This window comes from Dermochelys coriacea, chromosome 5 (assembly GCF_009764565.3).
Source record: "Dermochelys coriacea isolate rDerCor1 chromosome 5, rDerCor1.pri.v4, whole genome shotgun sequence".
NCBI lineage: Eukaryota > Metazoa > Chordata > Testudines > Dermochelyidae > Dermochelys > Dermochelys coriacea.
Window position 1 is genome coordinate 49,897,116 of NC_050072.1, and position 21,084 is coordinate 49,918,199.

Below are 21,084 nucleotides of genomic sequence, written 5' to 3' on the forward strand. Positions count from 1 at the left end.
AGAGGAAAGCAGTACAGACTGACTTTCATGAATTTTGCCACCCGATGGCCGGAAGCAGTAGCTCTAAGCAACACCAGGGCGAAAAGTGTGTGCCAGGCACTAGCAGACATTTTTGCCAGGGTAGATTGGCCTGCCGACATCCTCACAGATGCAGGAACTAATTTCCTGGCAGGAACTATGGAAAGCCTTTGGGAAGCTCATGGGGTGAATCACTTGGTTGCCACCCCTTACCATCATCAAACAAATGGCATGGTGGAGAAGTTTAATGGAACTTAGGGGGCCATGATATGTAAATTTGTAAATGAGCACTCCAATTATTGGGACCTAGTGTTGCAGCAGTTGCTCTTTGCCTACAGAGTTGTAGCACATCCCCGTTTAGGCTTTTCACCATTTGAACTTGTATATAGCCACAAGGCTAAGGGGCCATTACAGCTGGTGAAGCAACAATGGGAGGGGTTTACACCTTCTCCAGGAACTAACTTTATGGACTTTGTAACCAACCTTCAAAACACCCTCTGAACCTCTTTAGCCCTTGCTAAAGAAAACCTACAGGATGCTCAAAAAGAGAAAAAAGCCTGGTATGATAAACATGCCAGAGAGAGTTCCTTCAAAGTAGGAGACCAAGTCATGGTCTTAAAGGCGCTCCAGGTCCATAAAATGGAAGCGTCGTGGGAAGGGCCATTCACGGTCCAAGGGCGCCTGGGAGCTGTTAATTATCTCATAGCATTCCCCACCTCCAACCGAAAGCCTAAGGTGTACCATATTAATTCTCTAAAGCCCTTTTATTCTAGAGAATTAAAGGTTTGTCAGTTTACAGCCCAGGGAGGAGATGACACTGAGTGACCTGAAGGTCTCTACTACAAAGGGAAAAGTGCTAGTGGCATGGAAGAGGTGAACCTCTCCATAACTCTTGGGCATATGCAGTGACAGCAAATCAAGGAGCTGTGCACTAGCTACATGCCGACGTTCTCAGCCAACCAAGGACTGACAAAATGGGCATACCACTCCATTGACACAGGTAATGCTCACCCAATTAAAGTCCAACATTACCAGGTGTCTCCTCAAGCTAAAACTGCTATAGAATGGGAGATCCAGGATATGCTACAGTTGGGGGTAATCCTCCCCTCTGGTGGTGCATGGGCATCTCCACTGGTTCTAGTTCCCAAACCAGATGGGGAGATATGTTTTTGCGTGGACTACCATAAGCTAAATGCTGTAACTTGCCCAGACAACTATCCAATGCCATGGACAAATTAACTATTAGAGAAACTGGGACGGGCCCAGTTCATCTCCACCTCATCTCTACTTAACCAAGGGGTACTGGCAGGTACCGCTAGATGAATCCGTCAAGGAAAGGTCAGCCTTCACCACATGTCAGGCTGTATGAATTTAACGTACTCCCTTTCGGGCTGCGGAATGCACCCACCATCTTCCAAAGACTTGTAGATGGTCTCCTAATGGGATTAGGAGAATATGCAGTCGCCTACCTTGACGATGTGGCCATATTTTTGGATTCCTGGGCAGAACACCTGGAACATCTACAAAAAGTCTTCGAGCGCATAAGGAATGCTGGACTAACTGTTAAGGCTAAGTGTCAAATAGGCCTAAACAGACTGACTTACCTTGGACACCAAGTGGGTCAAGGAACTATCAACCCCCTACAGGCCAAAGTGGATGCTATCCAAAAGTGGCCTATCCCAAAGGCAAAGAAACAGGTCCAATCCTTCTTAGGCTTGGCTGGATAATACAGGTGATTTGTCCAGCAATACAGCCAAATCGCCACCCCACTGACAGACCTAACCAAAAAGAAACAGCCAAATGCCGTTCAGTGGACCCAAGAATGCCAGAAGGCCTTTAACTAGCTTAAAGCGACACTCATGTCTGATCCTGTGCTAAGGGCCCCAGACTTTGACAAACCGTTCCTAGTAACCACAGATGCGTCCAAGCATGGTGTGGGAGCAGTTTTAATGCAGGAAGGACTGGATCAAGAATTCCACCCTGGAGTGTTTCTCAGCAAGAAGCTGTCTGAGAGGGAAAGCAACTTGTCAGTCAGTGAAAAAGAATGTTACGCCATTGTCTATGCTCCGGAAAAGCTACGCCAATATGTTTGGGGATGGCTTTTCCACCTGCAAACCGACCATGCTGAACTACAGTAGCTTCATACCGCCACGGGAAATAACAAAAAACTTATTCGGTGAAGTTTAGCTCTCCAAGATTTTGATTTAGACATACAACACATCTCAGGAGCTTCTAACAAAGTGGCTGATGCACTCTCCCATGAAAGTTTCCCAGAATCAACTGGTTAAAATCATCCTTGAGATATGAAAAATATTGTTAGTCTTTATATACTTGGTAGTATATTTAGAGGTGCATGTGTCTTATTAACTCTGTTTTCTCCTAGAGCTCCAGGAAGAAATCACAGACAGCATTTCACCCTATCTGTGATTTGGGGGGGCGTGTCATAAATATAAAGGGAAGGGTAAACACCTTTAAATCCCTCCTGCCAGAGGAAAAACCTTTCACCTGTAAAGGGTTAAGAAGTTAAGATAACCTCGCTGGCACCTGACCAAAATGACCAATGAGAAGACAAGATACTTTCAAAGCTGGAGGGGGGGGGGGGGGAACAAAGGGTTCTCTGTGTGATACTTTTGCCAGAACCAGAGCAGGAATGCAGGTCAGAACTCCTGTAAAAAGTTAATAAGCAATGTAGTTAGATATGCCTTAGATTCTGTTTTGTTTAAATGGCTGATAAAATAACTTTAAACTATGGAGTAGCTGGTTTCCCTCTCTAAGTATTATCTATGTTTCTAAGTACTGAAATTAAGAAAATCTAAAATAATGACCATGAAGGGAATTTTAAACTGACTTCAGCAATGGGAGCCATAATATTCAAAGAGCATTATCCCCAGAAATGCCTGAATTAGACAGCAACATTCAGTGGCCTAAAGTCTCAGTCAACCAGAGAACAGCTTTCTGTTTCATTCATTCTGCCTTGAATAAGCTGTTATCCAAAAGAAAGAGCCTCTTAGGGCAAAAGCCTAATGTTGTAGAACTTACATAAAGAGGTACTTCAGTGCAGCTCAGCTTCATTGTTACAGCATCTACAAACAGAATAAACCAGAGTAATTATCACACGCTAAATCATGGGGCACTGATACTATTCAGGTTCTTATAGCACACCAATCACCATGGTGTCTGAATATCCTCCAGAATGAGGACATTACAAGACTAACTTTATCAAATGTGCAGTTCTTCTCCAGTTTCTTACCTCATGGGAGAAAGAAATGCATGTGTATTTCTGGAGGAGGGGTCGTTTCTAGTTAATATGCTGTGCATTTTTTTCAATACTATACACAGTAAACTAAACAAAACAGGTCAGTAAACATTTCTGAGTCCAGCCACCAAGATGTTAATATTGACAATAAGTGAAGTATTAAAACATGTTGAGTATATCAGAGGCAGAGAAAGGAATTGTAAATTTGATCCAGGGATGTAGTTGCACCTACCCTTGTATTTAACACCATAAATCAAGTGTCTGGTTTTTGGGTGTGTTTTTTTTAACTCCTTCATTTAAGAACCCCACAGGCTTCAGTGCGTCATTGGTTACCTAAAAAAGCACGTAAAGTGACAAGCAACTGCTTAGAGTAATTTAACAAATGCATTTAAGATGATCAATTTCAATTATTACTATTTTGATATAGTCAAGATAACACTGATTTCTAGTATTATATTTTGATTTCCTTTTCCAATGCACGCACAGAGACCATTCCCTAAATTTAACATTTTTTTAAAAATTAGAAAAAAAAAAATCAAACTGGAAGCAACCAAGCCTTTAGAAAGCCCAGGCGGACAAACATACTTACAAATCCTCTTCCTCAACTCACCGAAACAGAGAAAAGAAAGCCTGTCCTAAAAGGAGGCTGTCTCAACTCAGATGTGGCTGTGCTGTTAAAGTTGAACCCTTTCCAGTAATAATATGATTATGTTGTGCATAGCCTGCTCACGCATATGCATAGCCTGCTATGAGTCAGATATAATTGGAATGTTTCCCCTTTTACATACTGCAAAATTTACTTACAGAGTTTCCACCATGAACAAAAAAACTTCTTTAGCAAATGGTTTATTTATACTAGTCTCATACAGCCCATCTTTTCATATGCACACAAGCAAAACTGGACATGCTGCTAGGTTTTGATTTTCACACAATTTTGACAAAAAAGGCAAAATCCTTTGCAAGAACATTGAGCACAAATGTCAAACCAAGGCCAGTCTTTCACACCATAAGCTTTGTAGATCTCCCCCTATTTCGTACTCATTCTGAAACCAACATCTGGATTAAAAGGTCAGGCATTGCCTGCTAACCCCTCCCAAACAGCAGTCAAATGAAGTCAATATTTAGTCAATAGCTACATTCAGATAGAATCTTGTTTTGTTTTGTTGGGGAGGAGGGTCAGGAGGAGGAAGTTGGTTTCAAGGTGCCTTGTTCTGACTGCCAAGCACAGACAAGGTTCTTTAGTTTTTCTGCAGCCAGCCCTGAATCCGACCCAAACTGAGATTAACATCTGAAGCACACTCGTGTTTGTGCAGACTAAAGAGGGTTATGAAAGGTAACCCAAAAAGCTGTTCCTTGAGGAATTATCAAATACACTGGTTTTCCAAAAAAGTGTCATATTTCAGAAAGGATGAAGCCCATTACCTCCTATCTTGGATCTCTCATCAAGCCACAGTTATTGCCACCAACACGTTATATTTATAAACAAGTCAGCAGGAACTGCATCATTTGGTGTCATGCATGACAATGAAATGAAAGGCATGTCACATCTGCTTTTGAGTGGCAACATGCCAGCTAACAGAATCTCCACAATGTTTCTCTTCTATTTTTTGGAGAATCTATTAATCTCTAATTGTCCATGTACATAAAGGAGTCCACGGACCATCAGACTTAAACCCACACAACCCCTTTAACAATATGAACACTGACCCTCACATAAATCGCAGTAGCATCTCAATAAAACAAAACATGCATCTAATTATGGTCACACAATAGATATAATTCCAAGAGATATATACCAACCCTCTCTCGTTCTGCATGAGTGCACAGGGGGATGGGAAAGGCAGGGCTCCCTATGTCCTCTTCCTATTCCAGTGCACTTATGCAAGGGGAGGCATAATTTAGTACCTAATTTGGGGATTATGGTCGTGCAAATGGTCAGACTTGTACAACTCAATTTATTAGGAAGTGAAGTTCATACCATGTATACAGCACACACAATAAATAAAATTCACTTTAAACATGGACCTAGCACACACATTTCCTCGTGCTTTATTTATATGCTATTTAGATCATAGGCTCTTCAGGACAGGGATCTTCTCTTCATATCCACACATAAAGTGTCTAGCATAATGTTGATACCACAGAGACAATAAATAAAATAAATACAGTAGGTCATTTGAACGGCAATTTCCCCTAATAAATGATGTTTACTAACCTAGCCTTCCAGTTATTAGGATTAATTGGTTAATGATCATTTGTATAGCACTTCAAAAATGTAAATCACAATTAACATACTAAGAAGCTATTACATTTCCAATGAGGCCTTGAATTTGACCTATGATCTTGCTCACATGAGATGTATACCCATATGAAGATCAAAAATACAAACAATTTTTATCGAACCCCTAATGTGTCACTGAGTTAACAAGAACAAACTCGTAGAATTCAATAATATCTAAATTTTAAATTTATTTACACAAAAGATCAATTTCTCAAGCAGACAATTCTATTAGTATTTTTATATTCTTCTAATAAATACCCATAACCTGCAAACTGCCTGGCCTTATGAAAATGTTACACGTGGTGTAGAATGCTGGCTGTACTGGTTTAAAACATATTTGTGATTGTCTATAAACAAACTTTATAATCACCAACTTTTAATGGTGTTTCTTAGAAACAAAAGGGCACTTAATTGATCCTCTTTTCACTTCCTGCATAGGAACTTGTTAACATCAACATATATAATAATAACGTTCTAAGCAAACCGTTCTGCTTTGCTGGTTTTTTCACATTTGTTCTGATGGCAGTTGTTGTTTAGAAAAAGTTCCACACAAGTGATCTTAGTCTTCCGCCCAGTGCTAAGCCCAAGTCACTCACTTGGCTGCTGGAAATCACTGAAATTCACTAAAAACAAATGCAAAGCACTATATTTAGGAAGGAAAAAAATCAAGTGCACAGCTACAAAATTGGAAATAACTAGCTAGGCAGTAGTACTACCGAAAAGGAACTGGGGGTTATAGCAAATCACAAATTGAATATGAGCCAACAACTTGATGCCCCTGCAAAAAAGGCAAATGTCATTCTGAGATATGTTAGCAAAAGTGTTGTCTACAACAGGGTTCTCAACCAGGCATCCAGGGCACCTGGGGGGCCATGAGCAGATTTCAGGGGGTCTGTCAAGCAGGGCCAGCATTAGATTCGCTGGGGTCCAGAGTAAACAGCCAAAGCCCCACCACATGGGACTGAAGCCCAGGGCCCCGAGTCACGTCACCCAGGGCTGAAGCCAAAGTCTGAGCAATGTAATTTCATGGGGGCCTCTGTGTCATGGGGCGCCAGGCAATTACCATGCTTGGTGCCCCTTAATGCTGGCCCTGTCTTTTATATGCAGAAAAACAGTTGTTGTGGCACAAGTGGCCCATGGAGGTTTTATAACATGTTGTACGGGGGAGGAGCTCAGAAATAAAAAGGTTGAGAAACCCTGGCCTACAAGACATGGAAGATAATTGTTCCATTCTATTCATCACTGGTGAAGCCTCAGCTGGAGTATTGTGTCCAGTTTCAGGCACCACAGTGTAAGAAAGATATAAACAAATTAAAGAGTTCAAAGGAGAGCAACAAAAATGATAAAAAGTTTGGAAAACATGACATATGAGGAAAGGTTGAAAGAATTAGGCACTTGTAGTCTATAGAAGAGAAGGCTGAAGGGAGACATGATAGAAGTCTTCAAATATGTTGAGGTCTGTTACATAGGGAGTGGTAATCAATTGTTCTCCCTGTCCACTTAAAGGTAGGTTAAGAAGTAATCAGCTTAGTTTGCAGGAAGGGAGATTCAGGTTAGATACTAGGGAAAAAATGTCTATCTATAAGACTATTAAGCTCTGGACAGTTCACCTAGGGAGGCTGTGGAATTCCCACCACTGGAAGTTTTAGGAACAAGCTAGACAAACCACCTTTCAGGGATGGTTGATGTGTACCTCATCTTGCCTCAGTATGGCAGGATGGACTAGACGACCTCCTGTGGTCCTTTCCAGCCCTGCATTTCTATCATTCTGTGACTACAGAAGAAATCCTCACACCGTGGCCATGGAATCAGAACAAAGTTGCTCTGTAGTCACTACTACAGCCTAAGGAATGGAGGAGATTTCCAGGGTCCTGACACCACATCACCCACCATCTCTGGAGGATTCATGAAGCAGCAGATTCTCCAATGCCAAGCCAAACTGCCACCACAGACCAACTGCACAATTGCACTGAGAGGCACTAGGCAGTAGCTACACTGAGCACAAGTGCAGACCCCATGCAGTTTCCTGGTATACACACATCTCTCCACATAGTGGAACTACATGAGTTCCCCTGTGTCAGGGGTCAATCTGGGTGATGGGAGAGAAAATTGAGAAGGATTTGGACCTAAAAAAAACACCATTTCCAATTTCAGCCTTCTCCCACTGAAGTCAAACTCCCATTAACTTCAATAGTGGCAGGATCAGCCGGTAAATCAGATCTTTCCTCATTATACACAAATTTGAGTCAATTCAGTAGTGAACTTGACAAAAAATGTGCATGATTATGTGCCATAATTTGGAGAAGTCCAAGGCACAGGCTTGTTGTCCAGTATAGTTGAATATCTATGCTTTATCTAAGAAAATCTGCACCAAGTACATCAATTTACACTATCTTACCACTGGAGCAAATGGGAAATCTGTGAATTTAAGAACTGTTGTAGGTAAATTCTATCAGTGATTATCCCCAAAGTTTAAAAGAATAGAATTTACCCAAAAAGAGTTTTGAAAATGTCTAGTTTGCCACTTTCCCCAGTGGAAATTGAATTTTTTGTGTCCTAACCTACTTGAGATGGTTAAGAATGTTTATTACTTTTATCATAGTTAAGATATATTTTAACAATTTTTACCTATTCACTTTACAAGAATCTTAAATTATATTTCAGTTTCTTTTTTTTTCTTAATACACCACTGCTTTTAGTTTTTAAAACTGTGTTTTTTCCAAATACCGGAGGTACCTTTAATAAGGGACCCAGGAAGGAAATCTGTCACTAGAAAATGTGAATGGAAGTGTGTCATGCGGAGAACATGTTAATGGAAAAGGTTTCTGTTATCAAACCTTTTCAGTTTGTACATAGTAGAGAAATTAGATAATGGAAAGTACACAGGAGAAATTCCAGTAATAATGCCTTTTATCGTGCTTGACAAGGTGATCATCGGACATTACTTTATTAATCGTGTTTTTTCAAGGAGAATTTTCTGAATCTTATTTGGATTGCAGCAGCACCTACTGTGTGTTAGATGCTTTCTAGAAGGAGAAGGATATATTTTCTGACCCAAAGTCAAAGGCCCTGATCCCACAAGTTGGCCTGCAACTCAGTATTTGAGCCTTGCCTTCCCCAAAAATGAAGTCCTGCACTGTGATCCAGGAGAGGCAAACTGCTGCACCATTAAACTTGGGGCTCCACACAGGTAAGCAGTTTGACTGCCTAGATCAGATTCAGAATCAGTATTGGAGCATTCATCATTTAGTGTGTGTAAGCCTTTCAGAATAAAGTATAGTACAAAAGATAGAAATATGAATTTAATTTATTGTCTTTTAAACTGTATATAGAATACAAAGTTATGTGTGTAGAGACATTTACATGTTCCTTTTTACATAATGGTCCAACACCTCTGTACCACACAGATCTATTGTCATCCCATAATTTATAGTGTAAATTACCAAAATCAAAATGCTGACCTGTGAAAATACACCTGCAGTTAAAAGCCATGAGTACCTTGGAATGTATATCTCATTTCCATGATTGTGATGCCCCATACTTTAATACATGTTTGTAAAACACTTTGAGGAATACAAGTCCAACTATTATTTTAGAGGCCAGCACCCCAAATTTGATTTTTGATAGATTGAGTGTGTAGTGGGGCAACTGCCCCACTCTGATAGGCGGGGGTTAAAAGCATCCAAGCTAGGCTGATTGGGGAAGCAGCCACAGCTGTGGCCAGCTCAATCAGGGCCCAGCTGTCCCTTATAAGAGGGCTAGGAGCTAAAAGAGTCCCTCTCCAGCCCTGGAGGGAGAAGGGCAAGCTGCCTGAGAGGAAGGTAACTGAACTGGAGTAGTGCTGGGGAGCTCCAGCCTGGTAAAACCCCAGGCTGCAGGCCTTGTTGAAGGCCTACAGAGGTACTGGGGCTGCAGAGATACAGCCTGGGAAATAGGCAAAGGCAGCAGGTCCTAACCCCTTGCCAATGATAAGCGGCCATTACAGACTTCAGTCTGCCCCAGTGAGCGGGGGGCTAGATGACAGTAGCCACTGAGACAAGGTGGGTTTAGAGGGTTGGGGGTTCTCTGGGGAGGAGAGACCCACAGTGTGGGGGTACTGCAGCGGCAGAACCCCGACATAAAGGGCACCGGGGTCTGGGAGGGACACAGAGCCAGCAGCAGGCAAGACACTGGCATGCAGAGGGAGCTCCATATGCTGGAAAACAGCTAATTCTCAAGATCACCAGCAGGAGGCGATGTGCCAGTGAGTCTCACTTTGCTATACAGAGCAACATGAAACAAAAGGAGTCTTTGTATTTTAACAATAGTGGCCCATGTAAAGGTCATTAGCAGGCAAGAAAATACTTCCACTGCGGACATACAACCCCCACGATACCCTTACTGCCCCTTATACAAAATTATGAGATTCTGAGTGGTGCTTATAAAACCAGAGATTTCCAATAAAATACTGCTGGCCAGAACTGTTTTATTGCAACATATGTGGCAACTGAACCACAATACATTATATACCAAAAGGCACTATCATTGTTTCCTGATTGTCAGGACACACTGCACAGAGATCAAATCTTAGTAAGTACAGAATGTACTTTTATGCACAGCTTCTTGCCGTGGACCAAAACTAAAAGATCTTAAAATAATTCAGTGGCAGAAAAAAAGTAGCCAGTTGAAGCAAGAACATGATGACTACTTAATTCCAAAATGCATGGATTTGTACCATTATAAAGAAGTTTTTTCAAATCAGTCTTCTAATTCTGATGAGGATGCACAGCATGAACTGGGGAGGGAGTGGGGAACAGCTACCAGCCTTGCAGTCATTTACTTCATTCCAATATTATTCAAAGTGAGAAGTAAAATAATCCCTTACCTATAAATGTATAATGAAGCAGCTTGCATAGGTCTTGATCACCTCACTAGTCTGCTCTTGAAATCAAGAGAACTTGAGAAACTTAACTAAAATTTCTTTTACAACACCGTTCATATCAACAAGAGAAACACACTTCTCATCTTATTTGGGACTAAAATAAAAGATCACTTATCTTCCTGAAGATTATCACCCAATTCACTGCTCAGTTAAAATACTAGTGTTTTCATTAGTTAAAGCCCCCACTATTTTGTGTTGCATTGCAGAGAAAATATTTAAAGAGCCAAAATAAAAATGCTCCTTTAGTACCAGTTTTGGAAGCTGTGTTACTTTTTAAGAGTGTTTTTTGCTAACACAATTGATGAAGATATTTTAAATACTAAAGAAGCCATTGTACTGGGGCAATAATTTTGTACCATCATTAAAACCAATGTTTCTTTCTTCATCATTTTTCATAAGAGTTCCACAAAGCTCACAATCATAGGTAGGAGATGTCATAAAAACTCTGCCCTTGTACTGTTCACTGGTAAGAATACTGAATAAGTGAATCTTAGAGCAATGCTTTTCTAACTGTGTTCAAACATATAATCCAATACTAAATGTGATGGTTCATCACCTCTTCAACCTTTGACTTTTCCACATAAGTGCTCTAACTTCATGAATAAAGTTTAGGAGGTTTCTCTACCAAGCTATACTAGCTGTGTGTCTCATCACACTTCTGTAATAAGCAGTTCATCTGCCTTTTTGAGCAGTGGGAAAAGGCTGCTCTGAGTATGCTATTTGTCTAAATTAGGAATTGCTGAAATACATCTATGTTGACATAAAGTTGTCTCAGCATTCTGTCTTGTTCTGAGGCTGACCCTATGGAACAGATTTAAAGTGTTTGGGTGACTTTAGCTATATATCTGCATACTTTCACTTCAGTCCTGGGTGGCGGGGCTCAGGCTTCAGCTTTAGCCCTGGGCAGCAGGGCTCAGGCTACAGTCCCCGCACCCAGGGATGAAGCCCATGGGCTTCATCCACCCCGCCCAGTGTGATAGGATTCAGGCTTCAACTTTGGTTTCCCCCACCTGGGACATGCATTAACCATGCAGTGTGTCACAGTGCAACGAAGTTTGAGAACCCCTGAGCTAAAGCGATACATGCTTTCAATTTTAACTGCAGGATGGGGGGGAGGGGTTTTGCTAGGAAACTCCCTCAGGATTTTCAAAATCCACAAGCTCTTCCAGCAGTCACCCTCCCCTTCTCTTCCCCCTCTTGCAGAACTAATTTCTTAAGGATGACACATGAAGGTTCCCTTTGCTCCTCCCTCTCCCAATGGGGAGCTCATGAGCTCTGCAAACTTTGAAAGTTCCACAAGAAGTGTTGGAGGAAAAGCCATTCCTCCTTAGCATGAGCTATACATGTACAAAGGCTCACAAAGGACATATATTCAGTCCTGGACTGTAGCAGACTAATCTACAACTCTACCTGCTATCTTCCTTAAAATGTGGCACCGCTATGGAAATTTCCTCCTCCCCCTACCCCTCAACTGCCAGCAATGCAAATCCAACCTGAGCTCTAAGAATCAAGGTGTGGTTGTTTTATTCACACCGCCATCATTAGTAGTAACATTTCTGCAATTTAAACTTGCTTAAACAATTATGTTAATGATGTATGAGGCAGAACGGATTTCTGCTCACTCTCCCATGGCCATGTTAGCCATAGCAGAGCAATTAAGGAGCAATTGAAGAGTAAGTAACAGTAACATTTTTGTCAGTAAAGTCATCAGATATGACTCAGTGTCGTAGGGAGCAGATTTTGTTGGGTAAGATGGCATTATTTTTAAATTGTCTCTTTCTGATCATAAATACAATTCAGCTTGTTGTTTATGGCAGTGGTTCTCAAACTTTTGAATTGGTGACCCCTTTCACACAGCAGGCCTAAGATTGAGGCCCCACCCCCTTATAAAGTTTGAGATCCCCTGGTTTATGGCTCTCAGTATCCATCTTAATGATACTCAGACTGTAAGTGATCATATGGATCAACGAGTCTGTAGTAAGTTAAAAATCAATATATATTTTTAAAGTTATCAATGAACAACTTTGAAGAAAAAATTGAAACTATCAGAAAAGTGTCAAGATGCTCAGAAAAGCCATTCAGAACCAAAAGGAGTAAAACACAATCAGTAGATAAGGAAGTTTAGATGCATGAAAAGCTGTGGTTGTAGCAATATATGTGAAATGATTTACAAGTATACTAAATACTGTTTTCATTACAAAGTTACCCTATAAATTAAATGTTTGGGTATAGACAGACAGACATTGTCAAATGTAGATCTGAAATGCATATGCAAATCCTATCCCATTTGCAAATGGGTTCCTGGGTGCACGTAATGATTAACTGTCCACCTAAGTGTTCATATATGCATACAAATGATTATGAGGAATCTGCATTTTAGGCAGCCACTTCTGAAAACTGGGTCCATAGTTTTCTAAACTATCCAGCTCAGCTCAAATGATCTTAATGCAACAAAAGTGAATTTGCTTTTTGATGTACAATAGCATTTCCCAACCTCTAGATAAGGCACTAGTAAAATAGATCAATTTCTACCATACACACCACACACTCCTCATAAAATGGTCTCTTTCCTCAATTTTTTCTTAGACACCGGCATCACCTAAGCAGGCAAAAAGAGTTGTGTGACCTCTTACTTTTATATCAACGAAGGGAGTCACCCATTAGTTGATAAATGGAATAAGAAATCATCTTTTCTGTTGTCTAAAAATATCTAGGTTCTAGAAATGTAGTGAAGGTTCTCTCACCCACCTTGGCACAGTGAATGTTAATATAACTTCCACAATGAGTGCAAGCGTCTGGGTGATGCGGATATAACCCGAAACTTATGTGTTGCTCTTGCTCCATGGAGAAGCTCCAAATGCTATCAATAGGAGCTATGTGCAGAGACCGAGCCTTTTAAGTTATCCTTCTAACTATTATTGCTGGATGCACTTCTCCCTTCAGTACTGTTAAACTGTTTTGTAACCTATTTTGAGTCTTGTATATGAAAATTTCACAGACCTCATCACATTTGACTACAGTCTATAAATGCAAGTACAAGGCATCTATGCAGGCTGCAGTATATCATTCAACTAGCATCTGTAGAAGTGGTATGGCTGGCTGGAAAATGGAAACGATTCATGAAGAGTGAATGGGTGTGGGGGAAACGGAGTTGCTCAGAGACCAGGATTTTAACGTTTAATGTTCACTATACTAATAACGTGCCAGGCTGAAGAGAGATTTTGAGGCAGGATCTGAAGAGTCAATAGGAAAATTCCTGTGTTTTTAAGGACTTCAGATGCATCAGCATGTACACCCTGTGTACAGCATGGAGCTCTGCTCTGTGTTGCTGCCTGCACAGCAGCATGCAAGTTCTCCCATCATCCACCAAGCACAGCTACGTAAGGGGCCATGGAGGCTATCTGATACATTGCACTGGAATGACTCAGCTCCCGGTGGGGACAGGGAGAATTCCTCCCTTGAGCCCCCTACCCCCTTCCCTATATCTGTGCAATGCATAGCCCAGATCTAAGCTGGGCACTCAACAGAAGATTTGTCTTATGTTTCTTTTATATTTTACCTGGCACCAGGCCACAAGATACAGCAGGTTTCTCCAAAAATCTTGCTTGTGCAAGTAAAAGCAACGAAGCATGGCTGTGATTCTGGTGACTTGGGAAGCCTTACATCTCTATAGTAATAATAATAAATCATACTGGACCAATAAAATACAGTTCAATGCATTTTTAATAAACCTAAAGAGCCTGCTGAACAACCTGGGTTCAGTATCATGTCATCACCAACTAGTGCTGCTAGAATAAAGGGTCTTTCAGTGTAAATTATATTTCCAGAAATTCATCATTTGACCATAACCTTTGACTATGATAAGATGAAACCTAGCAGTACAGGTATCATTTTTATTATCAGTATTACAATAGCACCTACTAGCCCCTTTCTACTAAGCATTGTACAAACACATACTATGCAAGAGTATATTCCCCAAAGAGTCTACAGTATTATCATCATCCCATTTTACAGATTGGAAATTAGGGCACAGAAGTATTAAGTGACTGACCCAAGGCCACACAGGAAGTCTGTGGCAAAAGTAGGAACTGAAGCCAGATCTCTGAATAACAGCCCAGTGCCTTAGCCATAGACCATCCTTCCTATCATCCCTGAAGCACATACTTAAAAACTGCTATTTGGATTAAAAGAAAGTTAAACCATAGTTTTCTGAAATGTCCCTGGCATCCAATGCAGAAGTCTCCACAAGGAAAGACAATGGAGACAATAGGATTTTGGGCTGAATTAGGACAGCAGTTTTAAGATCATTGGGAGAACATTGCTGTATATTAAATAACTGATTGTGGGCTTCAAAACCTAGTCTTTAACTCAAGCTTTTCTGCCTAACTGAGAAGGCCAGGAGATTACCTGATCTTTTATTTTTAAAACATACCAGACCATAGGATCTGCTCATCAATTTAATTATCATCAAGTACACAAAAACTGCCCTGAAAGAAGAAAACCAAAAAACCAAACATATATTTTTAGTATAAACATTTATGAAAATATCAGTCTCTAATTTTTGTTTTTGGCTTGCTAATGTGTACAGTTCTGCGAAGACAAAGATAACGCTTTGTCTATGTAGAAAACTGACACATGGCCCTTTAAAATTCTTCCACTGGTGGTCCTTTGTACACTGCACCAAGCTGACATATCTCATCCTCACCTTCAAGGCTTTGGCACAGCTCTCTCATCCTACATGGCAGATGTTGTCTCCTTCCACATTGTCCCTTTCTTTCCCTCCAAGAGCGACACCAGACATAATGCCCTGTTCCTACACCCATTCTCATATCTGATCCTATTCCACACAAAAAGAAAAGGAGTACTTGTGGCACCTTAGAGACTAACAAATTTATCTGAGCTTAAGCTTTCGTGAGCTATAGCTCACTTCATCGGATGCATGCAGTGGAAAATTTTCCATTGCATGCATCCAATGTAGCTCATGAAAGCTTATGCCCAAATAAATTTGTTAGTCTCTAAGGTGCCACAAGTACTCCTTTTCTTTTTGCGGATACAGACTAACATGGCTACTACTCTGAAAACTATTGAACACAGTCCCCTATGCTATTTTGCCAAGCTTCTCTCATGCAAATTCCTCCTAAAAACCTATTTCTGCAAAGCATACAATAAGTCAATTTATAATAATTATGAAAAAAAATACAAAAGGCTCTCAATTATCCCCACCCCCGTAGATTTACCAGTACATCCTGTCTTCCATGTGTCTGCATATTAGAATGCAAATTCTTTGGGGGGGGTGGACAGTCTTCATTTTTGTCATTGTACAGTGCTCAGTACATCAACAGCAATAAATCAATAAAGTTATTTTAAAGCCTCTCTTTGTATCATATCAATGGTCAGGGTGAAAATTCACAGAATTCTACGGTGCAGGAATGAGTTTGGAAGCTCAGAGGCAATTTGATAAAATATCTGCGAGCATGGCAGAAACCATTCCCAACAGAGTCTCAAATAAACTGTTCCTGTTTTCTTTCAGAGTTTTATTTCTTTTAGCTTTCCTGTTCATCTTTGTTGTTGTTGCTGTTCAGCTGAAACAATGTTTTGCTCCAGTTCAGAAGTACCAGTATCAGCATTTTTCAATACAGCTATAATGCAAGTGACTCGCTGAAAGTCCTAGCTTATTATTTCTGCCTTCTGCTACTCAAGTGTTAATTAAGATACTGTCAAAACAAGCAAAAGTGCTGGTGCTTAGCTCAAACTTGGGGAAAAATTATCAGGAGCATAACTGCTGCTTTCTTCAGACCCTGGGTCAGTCCAGCCAGAATCATTCTGGGAATCCACTTGTTAGCTGGAAGCCAGCACCTGGTTCACCAGATGCCCCGATGACAACCCGGTCAGAGCTGCACACTCATAAGACCAGCCTCAGAGCTTAAATTCATAACTTTGCTAGACACTGGAAATCACAGTCTTAAAAAAGACACTGGATTCATGGCTTATTACAACAATCTATAAGCCACTAAGCCCCTTTTCTGTCCTATGATTTTTTTGTCCTATGGTATTAATAGGCCAGTTTGCCTTGAATCATCCCTTAGCTTAGCATAGGGGTAGGCAATAGGTGGACCACGGGCCAAATCCAGACCACCAGATGCTTTTGAATGGACTCTGAAATATTTTTATTTACTTATCAGCGTTGTTGATTTTTTATTATTATTACTGCCGTCTCTGGAGTCTGGCCCTTCACTACACTTTCACCAAGAAATTTAGACCTGGACAAACAATAAGGGACTGCCCCTGGTTTAGCATATTCTATTGGTTCAACCTGGCATTCAGTTGGGACACTGGAATTACCTTTGCCAGGCTTACAGGAGAGCTCTGGGTAGCTCCAAAGCTCGTCTCTCTCCCCAACAGAAGTTGGTCCAGGACAAGCTCTTACCTCGCCCGCTTTGTGTCTCTAATATCCTAGGACCCCGCGCTACAAAAACAGAGAGGCTAGAACAGACACCTGGCCCACGAGCTCTCCCGAGCAGGAGCCGCCCTTGGAAGGGAGGCGACGGGCTCAGCAGCAGCAGACCCGCCCTCGGGCGTGCGATTTCCCCGGCAAACACATCCTTAGCCTCCCACCCCCTCCAGGGACCCCAGTACTAGTGGCGTCAGCGCTGTCCCCCCCCCCCCGCATGTCCCACACACACACCCCCGCACCCTGCATGTCACACGGCCCAAGGGGCGGCTCGCCCCAGCCCTTCGCCCCGCAACGCAGCAGCGCGGCTGGGCGGGGGCACTGACCAGCCCTGGGACGCGAACCCGTAGCACAGGCGAGACCAGCCGCCTCGGGCGAAGGCACCTGACCGAGGGCCACAGCTGGACGCCCGGTCCCCGGCATCGCGCAAACGCCAGGCTGCAACCTTTACCTGCGGGAGGGAGGCTCAGCCCCGCTCTGGGCGGCCGGGCTGCCCCCGCCTCAGGCGGGCCCCGTCTTTGCAGGAGAGGCGGGAAACCTGCTGATGGAGAAGGCGCCCTACCCTGCCCAGAGACCGGCGCCCGCCGGCCTCCGCTGCCGAGGGGAGGAGCCCGGCGCTGCACAGCCCAGTGGACCTGCAGCTGCGTGTGAGCGCCGCCGCCTTTCCCCCGCGCCTGAGCGGGGGGAGGGACGCGCTCAGTCCTCTCCCGCGGCCGACACTCACTGCCCCTGCTGCCTGGTCCTGGGGAGCTTTGGCCGCTGCCCAGCTAGGGGGACAGAGACATCGGGAAAGGGCCCGGCTGCCTCTAGAGCACCCCTCAGCGGAGCATGGCAGGCCCCAAACGTTTCAAACTCCTGAGTCAGGCTGCCAGGCATCCTGGGATTTTGTCATTATTATTTATTTATTAAAAAGGGCCCCAATCTAAGTATTCTTTGTTTGCTTTCTGGTTTGCGATCATTTTTAAAGGTTCCTTCCTCTCCCCCCCACCCCCCCCCCCCACACACACACCTGCGCTCTGGAGGGTCTCAGGGAATCACCAGCCTCCAGAAGCTGGGGCTTTAAGAAAAACCAGCAACTATCATGAGATGAGCAATAAGGTTACAGGGAGCAGCACCATCGCATTTTCCCTTCTTGGAAGTCAGGAATTGGGTTAAGGATGGTTAGCTCCAGCTGTACTGTGGTAGCACACAAAAGCCACGTTCTCAGAGTAGCAGCCGTGTTAGTCTGTATTCACGAAAAGGAGTACTTGTGGCACCTTAGAGACTAACAAATTTATTTGAGCATAAGCTTTCGTGAGCTACAGCTGATCCGATGCATCCGATGAAGTGAGCCGTAGCTCACAAAAGCTTATGCTCAAATAAATTTGTTCGTCTAAGGTGCCACAAGTACTCCTTTTCTAAAAGCCACATTGTTACAGACACTGTTGTAAATGCACAGTCAGACAGACTCAGCTCCTCAAAAGGTATTTAGGCACCTAAATCCCACCAATTTCTATGGGAGTTTTGTGCCTAAATACCTTTGAGGTCTGGGCCATAGTCTCTGCCCTGAAATGTTACAACTTTTATTCCATCAACCCAGAGAGACAAAGCTCAATGATGCGCAATGTCATTCATCAAACCCTAAGGAAGCCCCATTAATCCTAAAATAATTTATATATCATCTATTGCTACGTTAATGTTTTTTAAAAAAAATATTGCTATGTTTGTATGCAGTGTTATTGTAGCCATGTTAGCCCCAGGATATTAGAGAGACAAGGGGGGTGAGGTAATACCTTTTATTTCAAAAGCTTGTCTCTCTCACCAACAGACATTGGTCCAATAAAAGATATTACCTCAACCACCTTGTCTCTCTAGTATGGCTGTGCTTGTAATTCATGCTCTAGGATTCAGAGTAGCAGCCGTGTTAGTCTGTATTCGCAAAAAGAAAAGGAGGACTTGTGGCACCTTAGAGACTAACAAATTTATTAGAGCATAAGCTTTCGTGAGCTACAGCTCACTTCATCGGATGCCACTGCCCTCTACTGGATGGATTCACAAGGCATGAGGGATGAACTGTATGCCATAGTCCATATATTGCTAGCAGCGTTTCTTTCCTTTTACTCAATTTGTAGGAGGCTGTGCTTTGGAATCAAAGTTCTAAATTCTGCACTCCGCCATCACCTCTTGAGCAGCTAGAGTGTATAGTGAGAAATGTTCATTCTTCGAATGCCATAGATTTGCCACACTATTACTAATCATTGTATGGTTTGTGTTCTAATAATACAGAGAGCACTACACAAACATTAATCCTTATGCCTCTCAACCCCAGTGAGATGCAGAAATATTCTTATCCCTGCTTCACAGACAAGGCAACAGATACAAAAAGATTTCTTGACTAGCTCAAAGCCACACAGCAAGGCAGTGGTACTGCAAAATATACCCTAGAGTCTGGTTAATGCAATAGTCTTTTACGTAATAGTACTTTCATTCTAAAGGATCACATTACATTTTGTTTTCGATATCATCCTGAATGTACAGTATATATATACACACACACACACACACACACACACACATATATATGCCCTTTGTACTGCTAATGTGATAAATTATCTATTTAGGTATAAACTGGTCAATGTCTGTGGCATTTTCCTAGTATGATACACAGGTGCAACTACAGTGAAACATTTGTTAACAGTCACCTACTAACCCTGGCCACCTGCCTTTATGGGCAACAAAATCTCAATCTCCGTTGTACTACATTATGCAGCTGCTTGTTAGAACGTCAAGGAAAATAGTCACTTACACGCCCACCATTAACAGTTTTCCCTGTGTTGTTTTTTTTTTAAGTCTCCTCCCCAAATGAAATGGTCCATTGCAGTGTCATTGAATAGGCAGAACAAGGAATGTCTTAATTCAGTTATTAATGTTTACAATTTTAATAGATAATAAAATGATAAATAACCTATTGTCATCTTGACCAAATTGGCAGAATTTTTTGGTTCTTCATTTCCTATTTTTTAAAATGATATTGGATCGGCTATTTTATTAAAATAATCAAACATTTAACATAAATTTGCATTTTGTAACATGTTTGAAAAGGTTACTATGGTTATCCTGAGTTTTAGTGTCTTACTTCATAAGTCTTAACCTGATTTGCTGGAAAACCGGTCCTGATGAATGCACAACCTCTTCCATCATGACGGAAGTACTCCCTACAGAATCTTCCACAGACCCTGTTGTGCCTATCCATGGTGTCGCTCACCTCCCATTCAAAATGCCTGTATTATGTTTTGCGATTGCCTCTATCTGACAAGGAGAAAATCCTCATAGTGTTCTCCCAGCCTTCCTTCAGACTTGATTGTTGACTTTTCCACAAAGTGGCTGACCTGGCAGTAGGCCAAAGGCACCCTCTACCCTGTGAAAATTAATATATTAGAGTGCCCACTTAATTCAGATATTACTGGGTTATAGCATAGTTTGGTAAGAAAGTTAAGACATGGGTTGGTCCCATCTACACAGGCATCACCAAAATCACATGTTAAGCCTATGAGGGTATTAGTCTGTAGTAACCAATCAGCCCAAAGGGTATAATTTATAGTGTACCTTGGACCAAAGGTATGCAGAACTGGGAAAGTGGTTTCTTACCAGACATTTATTTATATTTTTATGTTTCTTTCACAGGTTCTGTTATTCCAACACTACACACAGATGCTAATGTGACAAGTTCACTTTGCTAGAGGTTTGTTACTATGCTCTGTGGGAGCCTCCCTTGGAATTAAAAAATAAAAATTATCTGAAAAGCAATGGTCTTCCTTTGGTTCCTTGCCTGGGAAATCATTATAAACCTGCTGCATATGCAATATTTCTTTTTCCCATGCCTACAGTGCTCTCCCTATCCTAGGTTTCAGAGTAGCAGCCGTGTTAGTCTGTAGTGTGCCAAGTGCCCACTCTCTTCATTCAAATCTCTCCTGAAACCCCACTTCTGCAAGGTTCACAATATTAACCCACTGACTGAAAAGCAGCATATGTACAACCAGGCGCAAGGGATTCCAATCTATTGTGTCTGATCTTTGTGTGCCTTTCAGACTGCCAGCCCCTTGCAGCAAGGATGTCTGCATTTAGTCTACATGCACAAAATAAATAAAACAAAACATTCTGCTTAGAGAGCAGCTACT

At 42.0% G+C, this 21,084-nt stretch overlaps 1 protein-coding gene across 7 annotated transcripts in view; it reads right to left on the reverse strand.

The window, feature by feature from the left end:
* Nucleotides 1-17,681, reverse strand: part of ARHGEF28 (Rho guanine nucleotide exchange factor 28) — a 207,629-nt gene extending 189,948 nt beyond the window's left edge. The window contains exons 1-3 of one of the 7 annotated variants that reach the window (XM_038403100.2): nucleotides 17,379-17,545; nucleotides 3,507-3,607; nucleotides 3,058-3,101 (exon numbers count right to left, since the gene is read on the reverse strand). In XM_038403100.2, coding sequence (XP_038259028.1) covers nucleotides 3,058-3,101; nucleotides 3,507-3,570 — 108 coding nt within the window. In that variant the 5' untranslated portion in view covers nucleotides 3,571-3,607; nucleotides 17,379-17,545. Of the gene's footprint in view, nucleotides 1-3,057; nucleotides 3,102-3,506; nucleotides 3,608-17,378 lie in introns of those variants that run through there. The other 6 variants (XM_038403098.2, XM_043514682.1, XM_038403099.2 and 3 more) reach the window with 6 other exon arrangements.
* Nucleotides 17,682-21,084: the final 3,403 nt, after the last annotated feature.